This window comes from Hyposmocoma kahamanoa, unplaced genomic scaffold, assembly GCF_003589595.1.
Source record: "Hyposmocoma kahamanoa isolate Upper Pololo Valley unplaced genomic scaffold, ASM358959v1 79, whole genome shotgun sequence".
Classification (NCBI taxonomy): domain Eukaryota; kingdom Metazoa; phylum Arthropoda; class Insecta; order Lepidoptera; family Cosmopterigidae; genus Hyposmocoma; species Hyposmocoma kahamanoa.
Window position 1 is genome coordinate 9,170,912 of NW_020653993.1, and position 27,737 is coordinate 9,198,648.

The 27,737-nt window shown below is 35.4% G+C and overlaps 2 protein-coding genes across 13 annotated transcripts in view; one reads left to right on the plus strand and one right to left on the minus strand.

Moving 5' to 3' along the window:
* Nucleotides 1–17,974, plus strand: part of LOC113233565 (MAP/microtubule affinity-regulating kinase 3-like) — a 324,769-nt gene extending 306,795 nt beyond the window's left edge. For 4 of the 12 annotated variants that reach the window (XM_026468693.1, XM_026468692.1, XM_026468694.1 and 1 more), the window contains exons 20-24: nt 4,279–4,350; nt 10,938–10,997; nt 13,616–13,721; nt 14,565–14,724; nt 16,197–17,792. In XM_026468693.1, coding sequence (XP_026324478.1) covers nt 4,279–4,350; nt 10,938–10,997; nt 13,616–13,721; nt 14,565–14,724; nt 16,197–16,255 — 457 coding nt within the window. In that variant the 3' untranslated portion in view covers nt 16,256–17,792. Of the gene's footprint in view, nt 1–4,278; nt 4,351–10,937; nt 10,998–13,615; nt 13,722–14,564; nt 14,725–16,196 lie in introns of all 12 variants that reach the window. The other 8 variants (XM_026468704.1, XM_026468705.1, XM_026468702.1 and 5 more) reach the window with 7 other exon arrangements.
* Nucleotides 17,975–23,084: 5,110 nt separating this feature from the next.
* Nucleotides 23,085–27,737, minus strand: part of LOC113233599 — a 60,307-nt gene continuing 55,654 nt past the window's right edge. The window contains exons 5-7 of the mRNA XM_026468748.1: nt 27,218–27,349; nt 24,440–26,550; nt 23,085–24,061 (exon numbers count right to left, since the gene is read on the minus strand). Of these exons, the coding sequence (XP_026324533.1) occupies nt 23,398–24,061; nt 24,440–26,550; nt 27,218–27,349 (2,907 nt within the window). The 3' untranslated portion in view covers nt 23,085–23,397. The remainder of the gene's footprint in view (nt 24,062–24,439; nt 26,551–27,217; nt 27,350–27,737) is intronic.

A 27,737-nucleotide genomic window follows, 5' to 3' on the forward strand; every position in this document is an offset into this window, starting at 1 on the left:
ATTGCAGCCGCGCGGCGACTACAGGGCTGCACCGCGCAGTGCACCGCGAGACTGTCACTTTTCATACATTTCCTAGAAGCGCTGTAACCGCGTGGCGACCGCGCGACAGTCGCGCTCGGTTGCCGTCACGGTTAGTGAGGTGTATAATTGATTTTTTAAATTAACCACGATTTATGAAAATTGAATTGAAGCATTTATAGAGAATGTAAAACAACACCCTGCAATATAGGATAGCAGTTCTGCCAGTTATTCCAATCGACTGGATTAAAAAAGGGCATGGGAAAATTTGGTCGCGCGGCCGCGGTGCGGCTGCAGCTCTTCTAGCAGCTTCTAATTTGAACGTGCCCTAAGATTTCGTTGCCTTTATTAGGCGGGAAAGATATGTCACAATAAAAAAGAACCGCATTTGTTTTGTAAATACACCTCTCTTCTGCGTTCAATTTTAATAAGAATTGAGGTAAAAACATGACCTGTTCATATTCGTTTTTTTTTAACTCGTAACGTTGACTAAGTACTCGCGTATTTAAATAAATTGCATTTTCATAGCAATGCATTTTTGTTTGTTAACATTGACATGGATATATGTCGTTCGCTCAAACGCAAACTAAACTGATTTTGTTCAAAGCGTCTGTCTTTTTCATCATCAGTATGAAAAGGACAGAAGATTTTATTTTAGTTTAGAAAATAAGTAAATTTTTAGACATTTATATTTACAGTTAATTTGTTTAATGTCAAAATTTGACAGCTGTAAACTAAAATAAAAACGTAAAATTTAGTTTGCGCCTGCGTGAATCGACAGCTGTATTTACCCATTGTGTTCAAAATTAAAGACTCCACTATTTGAACCGAAGTGTTTGTTGCTGGTCGCAAACAATATGTAGAAATGGAGTGAAACATTGAGTTTGTTTGAATGTCATTATTGTATTCAATTGTATTGTCAAAGCAATACTAATAGATGTGTTGCGCTTCTCCAAATAATCAGGTTTTCAATAACATACCCTTGTGTTTTATTTATAAACGTCACTTCCTCTTAGGGCCTTATTCCCATACAGCAGGGTTTTTTAACCTGTGGTCCTGGACCCCTAAAATGTGTAATGAAAGTCGGGGGTCCATGGCGAGCTTACCTAACATAATTCAAATTCAACATTTTTATTTCGGACCATGTCCATATTGTGTTAGTTACAAACACCTATAGGCTATGTTGGTATGGGATCAGTTCCAGTGCTCCCAAATAGCACAAACAGGGAACTCCCAATTAAATTCACAAGGCTGTTTGAACCACCACGCACACGGCGTATTAGGGTGGCAGTTATCTTGCGTATTGTCTCACTGAAGCAGTCAGTACGCGCCTCTGCGAACATGCCTGACCCGCTGCAAAAACTTGGTAGTCCCAACAGCATTCTGAATCCATTATTATACTGCACTCGCATAATGAATTAATATAAACATTGGCATAGAATAATATGTTGTGAGTAAAAAGGTACTGCGCGCGTGACAATTTTGAATTTTCGCGCCCTTTGCCAGTCAACAGATAACCCGTGAGCCATTCTTCTTCATATTTTCAGAAAGGGTCCGCGTGCTCTTTGAAATTTTTAGAGGGGTCCATGACTAGAAAATGGTTAAGAAACCCTCCCATACACGTACCTTAACCTTAGAGCCTTATTCCTATGTAATTTGGCAACCTGGCCTATTCAACTGTTCTTTATGGTATGCGTCGATAAAGGCCCTTTTCACATTTATTCTGTTAATACGGCATTCTTCACATCTCGGGTGTGAATGTTATCAAGCAAGAAAAGTATTGAAAACACGACCGCTTTCACGTGTAACTTGTGTGGTCGTTGTCGCCAGTTATGAATTACAATTACAGTCCAATATGAATTATATAAAACAAATTATGTTTAATTATATCAAATTTTATAACTGAAACTACGAACAGTTTGTGTGAAAAGGGCCAAAGAAAATTTGCGGAAGCAGACATACACAATAAAGACGGATGTCTAGCAATATTGCTAGACATCCTTGACTTGTAGATATCTACGTCGTGGTAAAATAGCTTTGCTTTTTTTTATAATACGTTTGATAAAAAAAATAACAAAACGGATCCGTGAATTGCAATAAAGCTTAAGACACTGCAAAGAAAAATAAGAAATCAATACCATACACTGCTCCTTCAATAAAACTACATATCTATAGTATTAAGATTGTAAATTTATTATTACTGTTCTAGAAGAAAAGATATACAGGGTTAATTGTTAAATATCAACAACTTCGCAGGACTGTTTTACTAACATCATAAACAACATCTTTTGTTCCATGACTTACAAAACATAATAAAACTTTATTTGTATTTTACATCGGACTGGTATTTACGCTAGCGCTTACTTTTGTTACCGCACAGAGTTATCAATGTTTAGCCTGATCTATTTACGTAAAAGTAAAATCTGATGAATGATTAAAAGTAATGAAACAGAAGTTGTTGTTTATGATCTTATCGTATTGATGGCATGCATTACAGAGTAGGTACTTACTTTCTCGCCGAATAGCATATGCATGGTAGATCGCGCCGGGAGGCTTCTTTCGTGCAATCCCCTTATGATGTTTGTAATATAGTCATGCGACATTGTTAGTATTTTACAAATTACCCTGTATATCCACAGGCTTGTATTTAATGCATAAGGTATTTTTGCCTTTAACAAAAATACCTTTGTGCGTTAAAACTTAGCATCAACATTCGTACGCAATGTTAAAATAAATTATCGTAAATTTCTGAAGGGGGTTTTTGCAATTGCTATAACTGGAAAAAAACCTTTTTTTTTCGGATCTAAGTAGTTTATTATTTGTTATTGGTTTGTTTGCAAAAACGAATATATGATCATAAATATCTTCGATCATAAATACTGGGCCATGACTACCATTGGACATAAAAAAGCCGAAACGTTGGTTTTTTCGAAAAAACAAATAACGCTATTTATATATTTAAAAAAAAATCATTTCGAATAATATTGTTTTCGTTATTAAACTGGTGCGTTAAGACGTTTCAGTTTGAATAATTAGAACCCTTTATTAATCGATGCTTTCTCAATCGATTTTTTATTTGCTAAGGATTAAATTTATAAGATCATGTGCACCAGATTCTAAAACAACAACAAAATATTTATTATTCGTTGAACGTGTACTTATGAATATTACATTTAAAAGATATTTTGAGGAATTCTGGATTTACTCTTGATCCCATTCTATACTATTACAGACAGACAGATTTTTAATTTCGAGATAGTAAACTGCAGTTCAGTAAGTTGCTAGTTTTTAATAAAACAAAAATAATGTTGTCTTAACTTCACTGAGTCACTTTGTAGCATCGAGGTAAATTTATATTTAATCATTTGTATATTGTACATTAAAAAAAATCAATATTTTGATAAAATAAAAATGATGGAAGTATATTATTAAGCGCAGGCCACACTGCGAACGAAGCTAAGCTAACTTAGTTTAGCTCACGTAGTTGCATGCAAAGCTAAGCCAAGAAAATACGTGCTACACTATGAATACGGGTGGAGGTGAAGGGCGGCAGAAAGGCGACATATTTTACATAGCTTAGCGGGATCGTTGGGTTAGTTTAGTTAGCTAGGTTAGCTTAGTTCGCGATGTGAACCGAGGTATGAATAGGTGCCTGCTACGTGAGCTAAGCTAAGTTAGCTTCTTTCGTGGTGTGGCCTGCGCTTTATAGAGACTAAAGGTCAGCGTTAGATCATAATAACAATTAAAATAAGGTACAGATTTCAATGCTCTGAGATCAACCTCGGAGCACCACAGCGTATCACGGTATGCTACGGAATCCACCGGTATGCGACGGAATCCACCGGTATTCGACGGAATCTACCGGTATGCGACGGAATCCACTGGTATGCGTCGGAATCCATCGGTGCTGTCTTCCTAAATGCACCGAGGACTTTTCGACTGCTAGTAGAAGGGATTCAAATCCGAGCAACCGGTGGCATGCCAGTGGAGGCCGCGGCGAACCAGCGGACTCTGCGGTACACTGATATCCCGCATCAGTAAATATCTGTCCTCATTAGTAAATGAACGTTTCTTTTTTACTGATTCTGTTTCAGTACGTTTATTGAAAGCTTTACCTAACACATCACTAAACAATAAACATGGCAACATTACTTTTAAAAGTGACATTTGTAACTGTTAGTTTGCTATCTCTAAATAAAAATGAGTTCTCTGACTTAAATTAAAAGTATAAATTGTATTAAAAAATTATATTTTAACCAGCCTGTCGGTGATCGGGGAGGCCACAGGGCGCCAGAAGCCCCGTATATTCTCCTCACTCGACATTCAGCGGAGGTATTTGAATGACACAAATGAAAAATTGTTTTCTTTTTTTACATTTGGTTTTTAATTTGGGACTTATTGGCAATACGATTTGAGGGTTTGTGGTGAAACCGTGAATTTATTTTGGGAGAAAATTTTGTTTTCGAAATTACAAAGGTATAATTTTTTTTACTTGCTGTTAATAAATTAATGAAAATTTGGTAAATGATATGAAAATTCTATTAAACTAAATCAAAGATTTTTTATTTAATGCATTTTATTATTAATCTATTTTGTTGTCGTAATTTAGATATTTGATTGAACAATACGTATTTATATATAAATATTTTCGTTTCTACATTCTCACACCAATATCGCATGTAGTAGCGAACAGAAGTATCAGTGCATCTGAACTCGTTATATATCTAAAATATCATATTGTAAAAACTTAAACCATTCATAAGAGAATTCACCTCAAATTGTCGATATCGCAAATTGCCATTTTTTTGAAGTTTGAAAATTTTTTGTGTGTGTTTTACCTAACCCTGTAGTCCAACCGATTTATAAAACAAAATATAAAGCCATAGACACAAAGAATTAACTAATTGTCACTAGTTACTGTCTCATTCCAGTATGATGTTTTAATTAGTCCAGTATGATTAGACCACGCAGCGTGCGTATATAAAATACACGCTTAATATGGACGCAATGGTGTTGCCTGTTGACAAGTGCGACCCAAACCTTTTGTTCCATGATCACGAGTTGACTAACCACGAAAATACCAAAATTGATTAAAAAAATAATTTCTCAACACTTTTTATTTACGAATCATAAACGAACTCGTATTCATAAGTGTTTTAGGTTGAGTTTCATTCATAAATTTAAGTAAAATGGCTGAATAATCTAGCTTTTCGACTCAACTAAAAGAAATACTCATGCAAATAATAAAATTAATGTGCCTGCTGTAAAATCTTTATACATTTAAGAACCGTCTTGTTTCAATTAATAAACAAATTAATTGTACAAGTCAAAGCTTTTATTTTTTCAAAAATACAATTCGTAACATGTCTGTTGTATTTTTAATAGTACGAAATTGGATGGACTACATTGTGAATAACCTTTTTTTTTACTGATGTCAGCTCTGAAGTGTTAACAATGCTGTTTTGACTAATCGTTTGTTGCATTTTGACCCCGCCTCGACTACATTGTAAATGATACTAGAGTTCTACTTAACATGGTTATAGAAATCTATGGTTCATTTTGTTAGGACACTTTAGTTTCACATCTATTATGAAAGTTAATTGTATATTGAATCACATAAATAACTGACCAAGAGATACTTATATATATACAAAAGTGTGTGCAAAGTGTAAGGTGGTATGTCATAGTTTTGCTCGCATAGATTTTTGCATGTCCTTGTCCTTTACGTTACAGTTTTCACTACGCACTGATTAGGCTTGATATATACGAGTACTAGAGTTATATTTGTGATTAGAGTCTGTTGGAGATCACATTCCCTATTTAGCGTTTTAAGTTGTGCAAAAATGGCTTTGCTCAAAAAATTTGGTTTATTGATTACTGTTATATTAATTATAAATACAAAGATCGAACGTGGCATACGCTGTGCTAGCTAAGCCACGGAACGAACCAGCGGACCTCGCTATTTTTTGTATGTGCTTGTTGTCGGATCTTTGTATTTGGTTTTCAACACTTTTAGCCGTAGCGTCCTCCATGACAAATATATGCAAGTATTTCGTCACCCAGTACCTTTAAAGCGATCGGCCTTGGTTGATGTGGCTATTAACTGTAATTAAATTTTTATTGATTGTCAGAATATTTCAACATCATGATATTCAATTGTTTTTTCGTGAAATTTCTCCACTAGTTTGTTATAATTATTAATACAAAGATCGAACACTTAGAAAAATATTCCTTCGATCCAGTCGGATTTGAACCGACGTCTCCTAGCAAACCGTGCCAGATTCTGTGCCGACTAAGCATATTTTCTCATATGAAACACTATGATTGATCATGCCACATTAGTACGTAAGTAAAAAATGTAATGTTTGGACACTTTCATGTAAAAATGTTATATGAAAAAAAGCATGATTAACATGGACGACCCCACGCAGGATATTTCATATTACATTTTCGTCATATTACAGTCTCGCTAGCGTGGCCGTCGCGCACACTATACTTATAGAAGTACTTATAACCGGTAGACAAGAGACAATATAACTACCATGGCGAGTTTTGCCTATTTTTATTCGTATTAATGAACCATGGATTCAGGGAATTAAAATTTAAAGATTTACTTCTGGTCGTAAGATTTTTTTGTAATGAGCATGGTTGTACTTTTTATACACAGTCACAGTTCATAAATATAGAAGTGGCGAAAATTGCTATTTTAGAATATTTCAATATTGATAATTACTTTTTTGTACGGCTTTAGCTATATTGGACTGTGATCGTGTTAGGTGTGTACCTCACTTGTTAACAAACATCAGCATCACCAGTGCCCTCGATGCTGAGGCGTGCTGACAAGTAGGTTTCAACCCTTAAAAAATCTTTTAACATGTTGCAAATAATCAATTTAAAAAATTATCTCCGATATTACGTAACACCTAAGAGTTACACACGACCACTTTAAACAGCGATGCAAACGCGCGACTGCATCGATACAAACGCGAGATTGCATCGCTACACTTGTGATTTATAAATAAAATAAAATAAATAAAAATAGGCTTTATTTCACCTGCATAAATTTCAAGCAAGGCAACAAAAAAGTAAAAAAAGGCAATTATAATAAAAATAAAAAAGAAGCATACAAAATAAAAAAAAGCATGTCAAAGGGGTCCATGACTCAGCCTCTGAGGACTATGCTGATTACATAGCCCTCGCTGTTATTCTGTCATGGCTCGTCATAATATGGAACATCACTATTCAAATAATAATTATATGTTACATGTTACGTACAAAACAAAAATCAAAATTAAAATAACCATAGACATTTATGCACTAAGTGACTAAAATTTGACATAAGCAACAATTGGACGAAGTAAATAATCAATTTGAATAATAAATAAGTCATTTAAAAATCATAATACCAAATATACACATCAAATAATAGTAGACAATTAGGCACTAAGTAAATAAAATTAGACACAAATGGACACAAGCTACAATTAGACAAAGAAAAAAAAACTATTTGAGTAATAAATAATTGCGAGTTTGTATCGTTATAATCGCCTATAAATCATAAGCGTAGAAGCTAAAAGTCGCAGTGTGTAACTTAAATGGGACGCTATACAGACCTATCAACTTATTTATGTGACCCTAGTGTCTATGTAGTTTTACTTATAATACTAACTGATGGTTCATATCACACCCTCAGTTATAAATTGTCATAATTTAAAAATTAAATTTTCTGGGATATTACAAAATTAATAAAAATAAAACATGTGAAAAAAAAAACTTTTTTCATATCAAATAGAACTTTTCACATTTGGCAATAATAGTCAAATGGTAGCCACATGGTTTTTTTATGTTTTGTCATTTTCCCAAGACGTTGCTTTTCGTGTGAGCAAAGAACAAATAACCTCTATGGTTATTGTTCTTTGCGTATGAGGGTGCGTAATGATGTTCGTCCACATGGCAGCGTTAGTTCCTTTCATTACCCTAATACAGATAAGGGTGTAGTCACACGACCTGTAACGACTGCATCCAATCTGATTTTCGATAGCATTCCTACAGCTAGTTCGCGGATTAGTCGATTACCCCACTAAGTTAGTAAATAGACAATTGTTGATACAAAGATCGAACCCACACAAAGAAAAATTCCTTCGATCTGGCTGGATTCCAACCATCATCTGTTTGTCAGACCGGGGCTAACCGCTTTCCCGACTGAGCTACAGACGAATCGGCAGACCTCACGAATTTCTCCACGTGCTGGTTGCCGATCTTTGTTTTTTATTTAACGACTGTTTCCCGTAGCGCTATCTGTGAGAAACCTATGAAAGTTTTTTCTTCACTCAGCCAGTTACCTGCGGCTGACAAGAGATGTCGCTTTACTAATTCCTATATTTTATTGGATATCATGTTTTTATTACAATGATATTCAATAACAATTTTCTTTGTGTTTGTTCCATGCGTCAATAATAATACCAAACTAGTTCATAAAAATATGAATATAAATCATAGTAATAAAGACATGATACATCGGTTTTGTTAGCAACATACAGAACCACTAATTCTACCGCCGTTAGTTGAAAGGGCGCTTGTGACAAAAACTCAAAACCGAGAAAATAATGTTTAAAGAAAGGAAATAAAAAAAATAATATTTTTGTAATAAAATTAAAATAGTGACAAAGTGGCCTCTTTTAGTGATCACGGCAGTACATATAACAATTTTTTTTAAATGTCACTTCCTTTGAACTAACGGTGGCAGAATTTACTTTGACATACGTTTCATGAATTATACATATTCTAATGTTGCGGCAAATAAGGGTGATAAAGGAACCAACGTTATCACATATATTTCTTACACATTTACACAGATTAATTAGTGCCACTGTAGTAAAACAAGTTAGTGGCGTTGGCGTTGGTAGTAAGTCAAGTTTATGCATGTGCATTTTTTGTCTGAGCTAGTGATTTTTTTTTGTGTTGTTTATGCTTGCTTTTGATGTGCTTTATTTTTTTTGTCTAGATTTTTGAAGTGTCGTTTTGTGCACTCATTATTGTTTAATGAACGTTTTATCAAGCTGAAAATGAAATTTTATGTAAAACGTGTATTTATTTTTAATGAGATACGACTTTCGTGTAGTTGTGAAATTAGTGCATATCAGGTTACAGCTGCAGTAATCGATCAATGGCACTGCCAATTTAGAGATACAACTGTTCCATACAAAATATGCCTACCTATTCGACCAAAATAATAATACTAATAATTATAGACTTGTCCGCAAACGGGTTAATTTGATTTCTGTGGCGTGTTGCTTACAGAACAAATGAAAGAAAGTGATCTTGCTCGATACGGCACGTTTTGTTCGCCGGTTTTTGAACCTGAGTCCCGGACCCCGGTCGACTGTGCCATTGCCGGAGAATACTGCCTATCCCATTCGAAAATTCAAAATTAATCTTTTAGGCCATGGTCAAGGCAAGAGTCTAAAATCGATTCTAATTAATAATGTGCTAGAGAATTACCCCAGTTGCCTCGCCTTGGTGTCAACATAGGGAATTCATCGTGCTATGAGTACCAGAGGAACGGAAATTACTCTAGGGCACTATCTGGAACATCCATATCAGAATCAGTTTAAAAATTTAATTTCCAAAGTTAGTCCTACCGGGAATTGAACCCGGGACCTCTTCACCCAGCGTCCACTGTGCAAAACATTTGGCCATCTATGTATGAAGTCGAAATGCATGATACAGCTGATTTTTTTCGCGATTTGTTAGGTGTTGCCATAGTGAAAGTGGTTTTGTAAACAGATCTGCGTACTTGGATGACAAAAATCCGTGATAGTGACCCGTTTAGGTCTTGCAAGTAGTCTCGATCGATGATTAGTTGAGATTGAGTTAGGTTTCCTATACTTAATTTTCCATTAAAACAGGCAAATTTAATATCCTCAAAATAAAAGATTAATAAAAAAAACATTCTTATGTAGCGATCACGCAAAGAACCGTGACAAATTTTGGTTAAGTACAACTGCTCTACAAAACCTTTTTGTTTCTTTATATTTAGTAACCAATAACGGCGACGTTGTTACGTACATATGACAGGTTGGGTATACTCGCCCATACCTCAAGGTATATAAAACTATCACAAAATTGTGCTGCAAGAGCTTGCAGGCTCTCTGGAGGCGTCGCGAGCAGCGCTCGACGGTCTTTAGGTCCCCGTACTCCGCACACGCTGCATCATAGGTAAAGCCGGCACTGCATATTTGTTTTTCCAAACCAACCAACGTTTTCGAACCTTTACAGTTCCCATGGTCACGACTAACTTGAAAAGCGTGTACCGCTGCTGGTACCGCTTGGAATGTTCTGTGGATTGAATGTCGCCAGGAGAGTAGTAGCCTCCGCAGTCTCACAATATATATAGTTCAAAAACATTAACGAGAAGACGTGTTCGCTGCCGCGATCGGGCAGGGAGACAGATGGAACGAAACAAAATCAGAATGGAGAGCAAAGGAATTAAAGAAAGATTTAAAATTAAAAAACGAGTGGCCAGGAACTGGAGAAAAGGTGATAAAACGGTGTTATGACAATGTAAGGAGGTCACATCGTCACAAACTTATTGAAAAAACAAATATACGCTTTTTGGATCCGAAAAGAAATTGTTTCATTTCCAAGATATGTAAAACTGTCACTTTCCGCAAACCGGTCACCCTGTGATCTTGGAGCGTGTAAACGGTGCAAAATATCGGGAAATAATAAGACGTCATACCATGGTAACAAACCATTAACTGTACTTAATGAATAACCACGAGTCTTAAGTTTTATATTAAGAAATTTAATAACGTATTTATTAAAAAAAATATTTTATAACAGCTTGATACTACGTTCAATGTATTCCTTATATCACCTAGTGTTTAGAATTAGTGTTTATGTTTTTCTGTTCATAGGCCCTTGGACGGTACCACACCGAAGCATGCCGTAGGCGCTAGTCCACAGCCCGTGCTTGGGTAATTATCATAATTTATCCTTTTAGGGTTGGACCTCACTTGACAACACGTTTAAACCGCTTGACTTTGGTGAGACGAAACACAGCTCGAGTGCATTGATGTATTGTCTCATCGTACATCAGTGTAGTCCATTTAAACCACTGTTTCCACTATAATTGGATTTTTATTAAAGACAGTAAACTGACTGGGTTGCTAGTTCAATTTGAATATTATTTATTGACGGGAACATTCGCCTACTTGCCTGTTCACTGTGTGTGTTCGTTAGAACAGCTTTATTTGTGTATTGTTTATTTTATGTTGTTATATGTAAAGGGTCAGGGCGCTGGTGACATTATAGGCTCATGGGACTTGTCAGGCGCAGTGACCCTCAGATCATTGCGATTTAAAATTCTGAGTGGCAACTGCTGTGAACCTTTTCTGTCCCGTCACTAGGGGTCATAAAAAGAAATGTTATGATTGTTATTAAGTAATAAATGATGTATAGTAATAATAATACAATTTAGTATAACTCAATAAAATATAGTAATGTAATAATAATACTGAACAATTGATAATTTTCTACACTATTCCATTAGGTTAGTCCTGTAATAATTTGTAGATATTAAAAAAAAACCAGAAATATTACAGGAGATCTCTATGACTAAATGTAGATGAATTATTGTTCAGCAGAATGGTAAGAAATCTATAACGTTACTATTTGAATGATTCTTTTTTTTCTTAAGTTCATAGAGAAGTGAATAAAAACACATCACTGTACAACGTGGCGACGTTATTTTTTATTTCAATTGACATTAGTTAATGTCAGTTTGCTATCTCTAACTACAGGCCTACCGCTTAAAAGAGGGCATTCATTATCCTGCATTGCAGTCTGTCGCGTAATGCAGGATTGTGAATGTAGTCGCAGAGTGCTAGCTATCCTGCAATGCGTCATGTGTGGCAGTACGCAGGATACTGCGTGAGCAGTTTCCTGCATGCGCTGCGGACTGTCATGTAGGCCGTTTTACTGAGTCGGCTCCTGACGTAGCTGCACGGCGCGAGAGGGATGACAGTTTACACACGGGACAATTTGAATAAGATTTTTCTGACGATATTCAATAACAAGTTGATTGAAAAAAGTGTTAAATGGCTTGTCTATTTATTTCAATTATCAATGAAATAGTTTTTTTTTATCATCGTTGCACATAACAACAATCGACTTATTTTGTAGACAGTTTTTTCAATCAACTTGTTTTTGAATATCGTCAGATAAACCTTGTTGAAATTACTCCGCGTGCAGCGCGATATAACTAATACGTAAACTATCACTCCTTCCGCACAGCATAGCTTTCTCAGGAACCGACTCATTTAAGCGGTAGGCCTGTAAAATCCGATTATGAATATTTGTCGAGTCTGACTAATTAGAACAGAAAGAAAAAAGAAAGAATATCAATGCTAACGGGCTGCCTTTCGCGTTTTACCTGCTACACTGCACTGTAATGCTGAAGCGGGGTCCAATCCTTCATGTATTCCTGTATGTTTGCAAAATTATTGATTTTTTTGCATCTCGTTGCTTTTTTTAAATGGTAGCGTGCACTTTGTAACGAGCGTTTTTAGTTTCATTTTTTAATTTCAATTATCGACGAAATGGAATGTCAATGTCGTTTTATTTTTGGTACCGCACCGACTAGCCATCTGATTGGCTACTTTCTTGACATTGGTATTTTATTTCGTTTCCGAAAAAACGCTCGTAACAGGGGTCCTACTATCGAAGCACGAATTCCGTAGTTACAGACAACACGATTTCACATATTGGAACGACCTGTTCGTCATTGAGAGACTTCGAGAGTAGTAGGTCCCCAATTTATAAACTTTTTGGTACTGTTTCGTACAACCAAGAATAATATAAGTAGATAGCCGCAATCCAATTTATCTACAGGCTGATGAAAATGGTTAGACATTGGTGCGTGATTTTTCTCATTGGAAGGTGCAGTTTTTTATTTTATATTATTACTGTTTTTCTCTTTTACTTTTTTGTGACATGCGTGAGTTATAGTAAACAATATAATATGATGTTATAGTTATAATAACGTGTGTACGATTGACGAGTGTCGACACACTACAACATGCTCACATAACTTGTAGAACTGCAACCGTCACTTTGACTATTTGATCGATTGGTTATAATCCAGCGATTTATAAAAGTGTACTGTATAATGTTTGGATCCATCAAGACTTCAGCTTGTACTTTGGTAGGAACAATTGAAAGGTCCTGGAAGATTAGATTTAAATAAAATTGGGTAACAATATTGAAGCTCCAATAAAGGCAGGACGAAACTTCCTATTCGTGACGTTAATAGGTGATAAAGTCCTGTCTGGAGATGACTTTGAAGACCTGAATTCTTCACACAATTCTGAACACAATTGCCGCCAAAACCATAGCAAAAAGAATAGGTGGTCACAAAGTTTTTGTGACGTGTTTTGTACTTTTCTTTTTTTCTATTTAGATCCATCAATGGATCCTCCCGAAGGATCCAAGTGAATTAATTATTCATCGTGTCTTATCAGTTAACATCGCTATGCAGTACACAAGGGAGTTTCCTGGTGGTAATATAAGTATGTAACGATGCGTTTTGGCACAGGCAAGGCAATGAGGAGCAGGTGAAGCCGAGGGTGCTCCGTTTCACGTGGAGCATGAAGACTACATCTTCGCGCGACCCCAACGAGATAATGGCTGAGATTAGAAAAGTAAGAATCATATTGACTGGTATTACAATAGAATAGAATAGACATTTATTGCAACGCCACAACAAAAAAAAAATATTTATAACACTCAGACAAGTGAAATAAAAATTTAAAGAATTAATAAACTAAATAAAGAATACAAAAAACTAAATATAACGACTACAAATGTTGTACTGTCATTTGTGCGGTTGTGGCGTACGCAAAAATACTTTATTCATATTATGCCACAGCCATAATTAACTGTGGCGCTGGTTTTCAATGAGTTCTGAACCGAGACGAGTGACGGACGTGTGTATCGCAAAATAAAATAAACTGCTTAAATATTTGTGTATGCGTTCTTTGTACATTGTGTTATTACCCTACGGATATCGGACACATACTTTGTGCCAACTTGCATCTTCAATATTCAATATTGAAGATGCAAGTTTGCACGAACGCGCTAAGCTTAAAAAATGTTTGATTAATCAAAAAGTATTATACAATTTTGAAACTGGTATATAATCGTAAATTGTGTATTGAGGCCGGGCGGTAAATAAGAATTTTTGAGAAGCTTAAATAAGTCGAGATTCGTATTTTTTACCGCAAGTGTTACTTACATTGTTTTTCATCACATTTGCGTTGAAATATATACAATGATAAAGGCAGGAAAGCTTCACAATACAACATATTATTATGGCCAGCAAACAGGTGGCCAGCTATTCTTCCATAAATACAACTCGTATGCTTGCATTTTTATTGATCGAAAGTAAAATTGATAGTGTAAGTAGTGAACAATAGATGGCGTTAGCATTTTTGATAACTTCGTCTCGAATAGATGGCGTTGACAATAGCGTTGTTTTGTGGCAGGTGCTGGATGCGAACAACTGCGATTACGAGCAGCGCGAGCGTTTCCTGTTGCTGTGCGTGCACGGTGACCCTAATGCAGACTCGCTGGTTCAGTGGGAAATTGAAGTCTGCAAGCTACCGAGGCTCTCGCTTAATGGCGTACGCTTCAAGAGAATATCCGGTAGGTTTTATTTGTAAATAAACTTCAATTTGCATAGTTACAACCTTTTATGGTCTACAAAACGGTTGTGGAACAATCAGACGCCAATACATATAGCAGCAGCAGTTGTGCCTCTTACTGCCACCTTACCTATTTCTGCCGCCAACCCGTAATGTTAGCATTACTGCGTTCCGGTTTTGAAGGGTATCGGACCTGGTGAAATTACAGGCACAGGCCCCTCAGATCTTTGCGATTTAAAGATCTGAGTGGCACTGCAACAGTGGATAGTGGAATGTGTGTGATTGAATGGGCAGGCGTGTAGCTTCGATCAGGCGCACGACTTGTTCGGCCCGTCACTTGATAATATAAAAAAAGACTGTTGTGAATATCGCGAGCGAGTTGACGGCTATAAGACAGGACATTTTCAAATTTCTGTGGTTGTGATTGCGGTGGCGTGGCTTGCCCTTCAATCTGGCACATTGAAATATGTAGACATAACATTGCTACGGGGAATAAAAATAAACCAACTGTTCTTGACAGTCGTCTTTGCAGTCGTTTTTCAGATGGCCAAACATTTCTATTTTTTTTAAATTTCTTATCAAGGGTTTTAATTTGGATGCATTACTTTAAGAATAGGTAAAATAACGCTCACATAATAACGCTCACAATCAACATAGCCCCGCACTAGGGAAACCCTGTGTCGCGGACACACACATAGACAACCACAAATTACACCCAAACTCACGAGAGAAATAAATATAGACCATACAAATATTTCTCCCGGCCCGGCAATCGAACCTGGGACCTCTGCGTGGCAGTCCGGCATGGAAACCGTTCGGCCACGGAGGCAGTATACTAAATATACTTATAATTTACTTAAGATAAGATACTTTTAATTTTAGTTTTATTTGTTAATTTCAGTTAGTTTTTGAAATGAAGCAACTAAGTACATGAAATTCTAAGTAATAATAATAATATCATTTACTTTCTCCCAACAATTAGAAAATATAATTACATGATTGAACATAGAGCTTGGCTATGGGAGACAGGAGCCCAAACTATAAGCCCTGTGCTATGGCAATCCTGGCTCCCCCTCTCGGCGATAGTACAGTCAGTAAACAAAATAAAGTTATTAGATAGGAAATGACAATTAAAAAAGACAAAAAGAGAAGAAAAGCTCTAACTGTTTACCTACAATCATAAACAGGATGCAAATAAATTAGAAATTATTAAAAAATTCAAATATACAAAATATTGGAAGGGAACCTTACGTATTTAAAAATTAAACCAAAAATAAAATTAAGCTAGAGTGTAGGTGTGTGTATGTATGTGTATGTGTGTCGGTGTGTGTGTTAAGTGTAAACTCTCTAATATTTGCGCCCGTTTTAATCGATTCACCATAGCACTACTGCGGTCCGTCTATGCGCAGATGACGCGCGTTTACGGCTCCATAAATAAAGATTATTTCTTAACTAACATTCCCCCTGTTGCAGGCACATCGATCGGTTTCAAGAACATTGCTTCAAAGATCGCAAACGAGCTTAAGCTGTGACTGCCCGGGAGCGCCCCGCGCCGCCGCCGCCGCCGCCGACCTGCACCTTCCCCCTCCCCACCCCCAAACGCCTCTCGCTCACCACACTCCCCCACCCCCCACTCTTCGTCCGACGATCGTTCCACACCACCCCCACCACCTCCTCCCCCGCCAAGAACCGATAGTCTTCGACTCTCCGCTGAAGATATGGTATTCGTTGCAAACGGAGGTATGAGGACCCCCTCTGGCGCATTAGCTCACTTTCTAACAGCGTATACACCTGCGGAATTATCACTCGCACGCAGTGACTATCTCCGACCCCCTGTCTCTCCTCACCATTCTACCACGATACAGCCAAGGTCGTCACTATCTCTACGAGCAGACAGTGTGGATATAGATCATAGCAGGAAGAGTTTAAAACCCAGTATGCCTCATCAGTCTTATTCCTACAGCGTTCATACATTGCGAAGACAATCCAGAATGAGATCTCCCGAATGCGATTGTTTACCCACAGATCCGATACCACCACCTGAACTATTCGATTTCTAATATTCTTGACTGAATTTTAGAACTTTCGCGCTAAATTTTGACGTTCTAGAATTTGTATAGGGATGGTAAATGTAAAATAAACGAAAATTTAATTTATAACGAATAATGTTAATAACGTTATAGATTTAGCGCGAAATATACACTATTTAATGTCACTTTAGTTGATGGAATTGAACGTATTATGAGCTCAGACACTGTATTAAGCTTATTCGGTCGAGTTTTGAATATTTTTGGGTGTTAAAATGACCATAATATCCCACAATATCCTAATTACGTATTTAACATGTTTATAACGATTTTTGGAATTAAATGGCGGTTGATCCAGTGTTTTTGAGTACAATTTAGGCCACGCGGTATACTACGTGTGTGGGGAAAATCTATGTAAAAATTGTGACTTAGAATTATTTATAAAATAGATGGTCATCAAAGAATAATTAAGGATGTGCCAAGAAAGTGATGAACTTTTAAGAGCGACGTGTTTAATGCTTCTACTATGAGTTAGGTTGCTAGGAAACTTCGTAATACTGAATGTAATTGAAAAGAATTCATCCTACGTTTACGTGAAGAAGTGAAAGTGGAGGTGTAGTAAAAGGTTTTTATAAGATTTCAGTCCTACCATGGAGATCATGCAGTTACTATAGACGTTAAACTAGATGGCGCTAATATGAATAATTTCGGAATTAAAATTATGAGAAAGATATCGCATTTGACAACTAACGGAATTATCAATTTTTGAAATAGTACTATGTTAGTTGTCATGTGCAATATTTGATTAGTGTTCTCAGTTAAACTGTCCCTTACAATAGGGCAAAATTCTGAATAACGACTTTTTCATAAGCTAGTTCAAAATTCCTAATTGGTTATACTAGTATAGCGTTTATAGTCATTGGCACGGATTAATAGGGAGTGAGAATTAGTGTTGTACCGTAGTTTTACAGCATTTGTCACGTTTTAGCAAAACTGAAAAATAAATGCAACACTGTAACGAAAAGTTGTATCACAACTTTTGTCGTTATAACGAATAACAAAATAACGTTATCGTGTCAACGTTAAATATTATAGGTGTGTTGCACTTTTATATCTCACTATTATTTGAATGATAGAATGTTAAGTAAAGTAATTATACAAAAACATTATGTAATTCGAATTTCTGTGTGTTAATACGTAATATGTACGTACGTATTGAATGGTTTTTGAAAGGTATTTAAAGCTCATAGTAGAAGTTCCTTTGAGTTTTTTAACATTAAGTGAATGTAAGTTTAGTAAAATTTTAGTTTTTACTTGTAAAACCGCTCTCGATTTAAAAAAAATCTATAATTTGTATAAATAATTATAACTTTACGTCGGATTTTTCCTTCTTTTTTTTTTAATTGTAGATAAGTAAAAGGTCCGATAATATGCATCGAATGTTTAATTTTAAAATATATATATTTATGTTTTTTTATGAAGTTATTGAAACGTCACTATGAACTTGTTCGAAAAGACACTGTTTGAAACTTTCGACGTATAATATCGGATATGCAGGGTGGTTTCAAACCAACGATGTTGTCATGAAAATAACGAGTCGTTTTAACGATTAATATTCCTAAAATATTAGTTGTATGACAGATTTTAAACATAAAGATTTGTAGAAATCACTGTCATAGACAATCATCAATTCACGTGGCAATGCTCACGTTTTATCAATCACACAACTGGTGGCGAAACATGGAGAAGCAGATGTATAGAGTAGATTCTCGATTTTTATCGCATTAAATATGTGTCAACGTTATATACAACAGTAACGTTATTAATTTTGTGATCGTTATTAGTAATAACGATTAATAATATCATTATGACAACAATTAGTCGTTATAACGAAAACGGCTATTAGTGGCTATATTAATAACGGGAAATAACGATAACCGTTATTAATCGTTATAACGGAAAGTTTATTTTGAGAGACTTCAATGGTTATTTGAAATTATCCAGTACTTACACGTGCTATTGCTTCTTTGCTCAAATCATTTTGAAATTAGTCTAAATATTATTTTCAACTTTATATTTAATAAAAGTACGCGGGCTTATTTCAAAGTGATAAGAGTCTAATATTGTATGTTAGTTTTATCATGTTGTAATATTGTACAAAGTGAGTTAGCGCTCAATACAACTTAGCTTAGTGTTTAATTTTTTTTTTCCAATTTATTAATGACAAATTTGTTATATTACAAAACAATATGGCTGTCATCACATAGCTATTGGTATGTAAGGTAAAAAGAGTGTAATAAATAATAATAACGTTAGGGTCCGAATCTATTTAAACAGAACAACTTTTTACACGACTTGGGGAAAATAACGAAATGCACATTGTAAACTTTTCAAAATTCGTATGAAAATGTTGTGTACTTCTATTATATAAGTGCTCGTCGCTGGTTTTTTATTGCACTCTTTCAGAATCACCTTGTATATATTATCTGTCGGCAAATTATTATGCTACCAATTTATGTGTACCACGTGCAGGGTGACTATGTCGTGCGACTAAATCGTCTACGCGATTCGGCATAGCTAATTGTCTGTATAGAGATATGGACTGACCTGCATGTTGGTCGATATAAGGCGTTATATTTATTTAAAGGATAGTGGCAGATGATTAATGGCTGACAAGTTAATTTTGATACTCTTCACGTTGGTGAATTTTGGACAACATTTTTTTCTAACGTTCAAATCATAATCAATAGCGCCACCATATCCAATATGTTGGACGGTTGAAGCTTTCTATAAAGAGCCCTGTAGACGGTGCAGATGTAAAATGGTTGGTATAATAATCGCGATCGCCCACTACATTGTCTCTTTCTAATGTAAGGCTGAATTAGAAAGTGTCAAAACGTCTTTTCAATGTCTACGGGTTGGTCAACACTGGTTGGACAACATTATCTATGGTCTGTCTCTTTAGATACATAAACTTACACTCGTAGCAATCTAGACAACGGATCGACTTACCAGTAATGCAGTATAATGGAACTATATAGCGCCAGTTTGAAAAATTTTATCATGTCTTAGTTTTTCACGACTATTTTAAAATATTTATTTTCTGTTTTAAATTCAATTTTAAAACTTAAACTTAATTAAAACCAAAATTGAATTTTAAAATAGGACGTAAATATTTTAAAACAGACGTTAAAACCGGATTTTTTTTTTCGAAGAGGCACTTTTGTCATTTGTACAAAATATTGACGCTACAAATATATAATATAATATAATGTAACTAAAATGATTTTCACTTTGTAGTTCTGTGACAATAAAAGACTCTGTTAAGGGAACTAAAAAAAAAAAACGCGATATAAATAAATTATTGCGGTTATTAGTAACATAAATAAAATACATAAAAGGATGAAAAAGTGTCCGAAGTACACTTTTTATATTACAGAAAATTTTGTGATTCTGTACCTAAAGGAACAGCCCATAACGTATAGGGTAACACTAAAAAAACTATAAAAACATTGTTAGATCGTAATTGTAATTTGTGATCAAAGTATTATGGTATAGATATAGCAATAATGTTCTATGTGTTAATAAAATTGTGTCAAATTGTAACTATTTATTTATAAAGGCTGATAAGCTCGTTTATTACCCCCGGTATGTTGTTTTATACAACTATTTTACTCGTTGAAAGTTGATGCTAGCGCCACCACTTCAAAGTCTCTGGAGACGAGTGAAAAACGGAATTTACGCGGCTGAATTTCACGATATTTGTTCGGTTGTAACCACGGAAGAAAAAAGACAGTAAAAGGGCCTTAAGTCGCGATTAGTACCAGAAACATCATGTTTTGACAATGATTGGTCGTAGTTGCTAATTTAAAAAGATGTAACAAATTCTGGACTGTTAATACCCAGTTAGCATATCGTTAAAAGTTTAATCCTTGTCCCTTTATTGTAAGTTACGACGTTTTGATTTTATAGTTGATATTTCAATCTATGTGTTGCCATCTAGCGGCAATAGCTGAAAGACGAACGATTAATGCCTATTATGCCGTTCTCCAAAAAAAAGTTGATTATATTGCAGCGGTATGAAGTTTACGTTCATTTCATATAACAAAAAAACTATTATGGTAAACAGAAATTGGAAAAATTATTAAAATAAGACTCAACGATGAAGAAGATATGGAACAACACCACGGGTAATATTACAAGTGCGACTATAGTTTTTGCACTCCTAAGTAGGAAATTAAGGCATTTTTCCACGATTTTCGAGGTTTTGCACGAGATAATTGACAGGACCATAGTTTACAAAGATAAAAAGGGTGGACAGAGCTCAAGTACATGGGATTCCGCGTACGTTGGCATGCGTACCACGCCCACTAAACTTCTACTACTGTAGGTATATATTGTTCTGTGGTTGTAACAAACAACACTTCAGATATAGCGCTTGTAGGTATTTTAACTTGTTACGTAGAGGTAAATAGCGCGCGCGTGATACAGCTATGTATTTCCGTTTTATATTTGTCTCCAGCATGAAAGTTACTTGTAAGTATTTTATATTTCCAGCCGTTATCGTGAATAACTTTTTGTTTGTTTGGTGTGACGCTTTCTTTTCTATATCGTGTGATTTTGCATACTTATTAGGTGATACGATAATTGTAATTGATAATTATACATAGTATTGTATGTAATTATGTATGTGAAAACTGTGCGGCGATCGCGGTTCTTTTTCTATATAAACCAATATTTAAGTGTAGTACTTTTACAAGAAATCACAAAATCTGACATTTTAGGGATAGTTGCGCCATATAATTTCTACTTGCGCCTTGTAAATTTTACTTGCGTCTTATAAATTTTATTTGCACCATGTAAACTGGCGTCATGTAATTTCAATGCGATTATAAAATGAAGATAACGAATTTTTATTATATAACGAATCATATTTTTAGGTACGCAATGTTTTCTCGCTTCTATAAATTTAAAAAATACTTAATTTATATTCCACAAACATTTAACGTGAAATAAAATTGGATGCTGTGTTTGTATGGCGCAACGATTACCCAAAATACATCATAAAATTTTCCATACACATCGCACTCTCAACAATAAAGTGATGAAGTCTAAATAGTAATATTTGGGAAATTGACATAATAGATTTACAAAACAAAAAAGGTGCGTGGCACCAGCCATGTTACCATTTGGCCAAATGCCAAATATGACAAAATTCTATATGATTTATATTACTTTTGTTTCATGTTTTTTCGTCGCTTTATTATTGAGAGTGGGTTCTGTACTGTAGTTATGTATTTATATATACGAAGTTTGTTTTACGACGTAATCTAGCGTAGTTCCACCTGTGAGGTCAAGTATGGCGTTTTGTGAGATGAACATGAAATAAATTTTATTTTGAACTCCAAACATGTTTTTTTATGCTCTTTGGAACATACTATCGTGTGACGGCTTTTCGAATGACGCCGGGCGGCGGCCTGACCGGCGTGATGGCAATTTTTCAAGTGTTAAAAAAACAACCTTTGTATAAATTAATCACCCTTTTTTTACACATTAACTTGAATGTTAAAGGGCATAAAGGGTTATAGAGTTTGACAGTCCAACGGCCAATACTTTGCCATCTAGCGGGAGAAATTGTCAGTGTATCTCTTCATTTCATTCTAGTATGAATAGAATGTATGTATGTATGTAAAGAGGAACGTGATTAATCGACACATTTTAGAATTAGGGGTTTCTCTTATAATCAAGCTTGATTTTCACTAACTACATTAATAAATTATAATGACGCACTCACACACACAGCCCCGTAAACTACCACAAATGACACCCAAAGTCACGAGATAAATAAATGTAGGCCATAGACCACGAAGGCAGTTCATAGTCATTTTATGGAGAGACAACAAACAATTTTCACAAATTATTATTTTATTGTAAGTATTAATAAACAATCTATATTTACAATTTCTTATCAACAATATCCTATTACATAAAATACTCCAATTGGAAAGTATTAACAACCGATCGACACATTTATAAGGTTATCGACATAATTGTCCTTAATTACAATAAGTTAAATGACTTTATAGAACTAAAGGCTTATTTCTAACTCTACAATATAAATTAATAACATGACTTGAAGATAGGCAAACAATTATAATAATTGATTAAATACTGCGCGAAATGAAGAGACGTTTTGCATACGTTGGTAAGACACTGACGCTCGAAAGACGCTAGTGTGGAGAGTCTCTAAAAGTATGGTTTAAAGCATTCGAAATCATACTAAAGTCCCTGCCATTAGGGTCGTATTTCCAGTGCTTGTGTTTCAATTACAATCCTGACTTGAGCATTGAGTAGAGTTCTAGAATACGACCCTAAGTATTTACAAAGTATTATTCAGTTTCTGATGGAGGTCCTTGGTTATCTGTCTTTTCCGTGTTGTACGTGTATTCAGACCCTTATTATACAATAACCAGTTTAGGTTGAATTATCGATACTATTTATTTACTTATGGCGCTGGGTCAACTTGAAAGAACTACTTAAACAGGTCGCTTTTCCACATTATTAGGCTCGGCAAATACACGAAACATACGTAAGAAGATATTCTTATCGATGACGTTAATACCTTTATTCAAGGGTTCAATGTTCTTTTAACTGTCGCCATCTTTTTTTACCGGCATGCCATCTAAATCTACTTCTGTACTTGGAATTAGGGGTGGTTTGAATCCACCATATTCTATTCTCAGATTTCCATTTTTGGGCTGCCTGTCAGTCCTTCTTAATTTCACCTCAACAATATAATTTTTGTTCTTTTCCCATGAATCATTGTATTTTTCTACCGGAGGAGGACCGTAATATGCTGATGATTGCTCCTGGTTTTGATTTTGATTTTGGTTTGTCACATAGTTTATATAATTTGTTAGTACTGGTGTTTTTCTGAACCCTGTAGTTGGTTTTGGGTCTACGTTGTTGATATGTTGGTAAGATGATGCGTACAAGTGGCCCCAGTGTGTAGTTTGTACGTTTTGCTTTTCCTTGAGGTACTGTGCGTACTGATTTTGCAACCGCTGTTCGTGCGCTTTTTGAATTTGATTCTGAACGTGAGACGCTTGCCTTTGTTGATCGTACTTCAGATAATGTGGATGGTTCTGGCTTCCTTGGCCTTGTCCATAGCCATGTCCGTAACCGTAATTATATATAGCGTAAGGATTTTCAATGATTTTTTCAACTGGATATGGTACCTTAACTTCCACTGGGACTTGTACAGGGTATGGTACCTTTTTTTCTACTATCTTTTCTACGGGGTAAGGTACACGCTTTTCGACAGGATAAGGTTTGTCGACATACTTTGTCACAACAACAGGTTTTTCTATAATTTTTTCGACTATTTTCTCAACGGGTACTGGGACTTGTACAGGTACTTTCTTTTCGACAATTCGGTCAACTGGTACAGGATATGGCACCTTTTTCTCAACTATCCTGTCAACAGGATAAGGCTGCGGAACTTGTACAGGAACTGCCACTGGTACTTGAATGTGTACAGGTTTTTCTATGTACTTAGTTATCGTTACAGGTCTTTCAACATATCTGTCAACAGGTATTGGTACTCGTTTCTCTACAGGGTAAGGTATTGGAACTTTAGTTTCGTAATGAACAGGATATGGGACTTTCTTTTCAACTGGGTAAGGTACAGGTACTTGTTTAGTTACAATTTTTTCAACAGGTACGGGTTTTTCTACTTGGTAAGGTACAGGTACTGGTGTTTCAATCGGCACAGGGTACAGAACTTGTTGTTCAACTGGCACTTGGACTTCATACGGTACAGCGACTGGAGTAGGTACTGGAACTTGATGAAATATTTGTTTCTCAACAAGTTTTTCTATAGGATAAGGTACATGTACTGGACGATCAATAAAAACTTTCTGTTCTACAGGGTAGGGGACTTTAACTTCAACGGGGTACGGTCTAGGTACTTCAACAGGATATGGTTTATCAACATATCTTGTAACTTCAACTGGTCTTTCAACTATTTTTTCGAAAGGGACAGGAACAGCTACAGGCCTGTCTACTGGTACTTGTACATGTTCAGCGTATGGTATTTGTTTCTCTATGAATCTATCAACGAATTTAGTCACTGGTACTTCTTTCTCTATTATAATTGGTTGAATAATTTTGTGATTGTTCGATTCATAGTCATTGTAGTCCATTATATATTCTTTTCTGTCGTTGTCTAAATTGTTAGGTCTTACTTCTACCTCAGTCTGCATATTTTCACTAGTGTCATGGTCTTTAGAATTATCAGCATTCTTTTCATCAGAATAATACCTAGTTTTCGAAGAGTCTAAGACGTCCATATATTTGTTGTATAAGGATTTTGCATAATCCAAAGGACCTTTGTTATTTGCTCTACCTTCTTCCAAATAATGTGTATGTACTTCAACATCATTTATATGAGTTATAGAAACAGGAACAGATTCTTGAACTTCAACAACTGTTTTTTCATGCTGTTTTGGTTTGTCAATAGCTTCAGAAATTTCGCTATCAGAAGTTTCATGGTCATCTATAGCATTAAATGTTTCAGTATCATTTGAATTCAGTAAACGCAGAGCTACAGTGATAGGAGCCAAATATTTCTGACCTAAAGGTCTTGGTGTTACATTAACAAAATTTTCACTCGAGCCTTCTTTCTCTTGATTATTATTAGTCAAGTTTTCTTCAGCGCTATCTCTAACCCCCACAATTTCATAACCGTTTTCAATGTATGGAACCATTGTAGACACTAAGTTGTTTACGATTTGTTCCTTATAATTGTCATACGGTGTGTCTTGTACAATGATAGGAGAGGCAAATTTAAATTCATTGGCACCCGCTTGTAAAATTTGTTCCTTTGATTTATTATTTTCGATATGTTCAATTTCACTGTCGACAATTTTACCAATTTTAGCTTTTACTGTAATTCTGCTTCTTGGTGTACCAGCTGGTTCGAGATACTGATTAAAATAACCATCATTATAGTGTCTAGATTGTTCAGCTCTTAATTGGAACCTAGGTCTTGGTTTAATAAAGTCATTCTCATTTGGATTCACGAATTTTTCAGCAGCATGATTAATTTTTAACAAATCTTCGTTGGAAATAAGGTCTTGAGTTGATTGAACAAGTTTGGAGAATCTAGCATCTTCTGTAGTAGATCTTATTGTACTTTTTGGTGTGGAATCAGTTGTATAATAATATTTCTCGCTTCTAGCATTTTCTCTCGGGGGTCCCACCTTAAAATTGATTGCTCCTCTATAAGTCAATGGTCTTTGTGTAGACCTCGCACCAAAATTACCATTTATATTTCTACCTTGTTTAGATGGAACTTGAGCGAATAACTTTATCGTTTCATCATTCTTTACGTCATCAGTGCAATTGTGGTTTTTAAATACTTGCACAACAGATTTTGTAAAGTCGTGTTGCTCCTTAATTTCCTCTTTTTTAAGAGGTTTGGAGCTATCGTCATACTGAATTTCGAAGCTGCCTTCCTTGCGTTGGTGGTAGTGTAACGGTGGAACGTCATTACCTTGTGCATTATTAGGATGTATTGTTTGAACGTTGAAATCCACTTGAGTGGGCGAAGGGTTGTAATAATTTGGTATGGCATACTGCACTACGTTAGATGGTGAATATGGCTGTATCAGCTGTTCGTTCAGATATGCAGGATTTGAGAATTGCTGGTGCAGTAAATAGATGTCCACTGGCTGTTGTTGGTTTTGTGGCAGCTGTAGTTGAGTTATATTTGGAGTCTGATACACTTGCAACGGCTCCTAAAAATGTAAATTTAATATCAATTGTTGTGACTATAATACAGGACATAATGTAAACAAAATAAAATTCATATGAAGGAAGTTACGATGTTGGCATTTTTTACGATCCTCACATGTTTGTCTCTTTCCTGCTAGTTTATAACAAATATAACTCGGGCTTTTTAAGGTGACGTGGCTAATTTTCAGGTTAGTTTTCTCTACATAATTTTTGTGGTAATCTTTATTCTATAAAATAAAATAAAATAAAATAATCTATAAGCGGAAAATTTGAAAATATAAAAATAAGGTATTTAATTAATAACTTTTGTAACTAAAGTGAAAATTAGGGTGATTGGCATTAATATTAGACACAACTTTTGATGTTGATGACTTTACCACCTCAATTAACCGTGACCATGGGACCTGTAAAGGGCCCGAAACGTTAGTTTGTTTGAAAAAACAAATAAACGCGCTTTAAATCTGGAAAAATAGTTTCATTTCCTAGAGAAAACTAATCTGAAAATTACCCAAGCGAGACCCAAAACATGATAAACTGTAATTTTTTTCTAGGTTCATCTATAAAAAAATAAGTTTCATTCAATTGTTGTCAAATTATGACGTTATGAGGTCTGATGTCTAATTGATAAAGAGGTGAGCCTGGGAATGTGGATAAACTGGTTGTAGTTACCTGAGGAATAAACAGGGCGGGAGCTTGACTGGCACGGTTATCAGTGCCAACTATCTCAGGGTTACCAGTGCCAGCAACAACAGTGCCGTGGTGGCCGCTCCCGTCCGCTGAGTACTGCACACGCTGCTCAGACTGAAAATGTATTAACTATGTATAGTTCAGTTTCCTATACTTCCTAAGAGTAAATAATATTTCTTAATAAATGTTGAAATTTTCAATTTTTAACCGACTTGAAAAAAAGGAGGAGATTCTCAATTCGTCTGTATGTTTCTTTTTTTATGTATGTTACGCGATAACTACGCCATTTGTGAACCAATTTTGATGATTCTTTTTTGTTGATATTTTTGAATATACGGAAACGTACACACGGGTCAGTTGTTGCAGCTGTAAGTGCTGTTTCAGTTTTCTAATATGCGATTTCAACGCAAACGAGAGTTGATATTTAAAAGTGGTATAAAGCCCATTTGCCTGATGAGCTGCCAGAGATGGACGGCCCTTATCTCGTCTCTATTTCGTTATA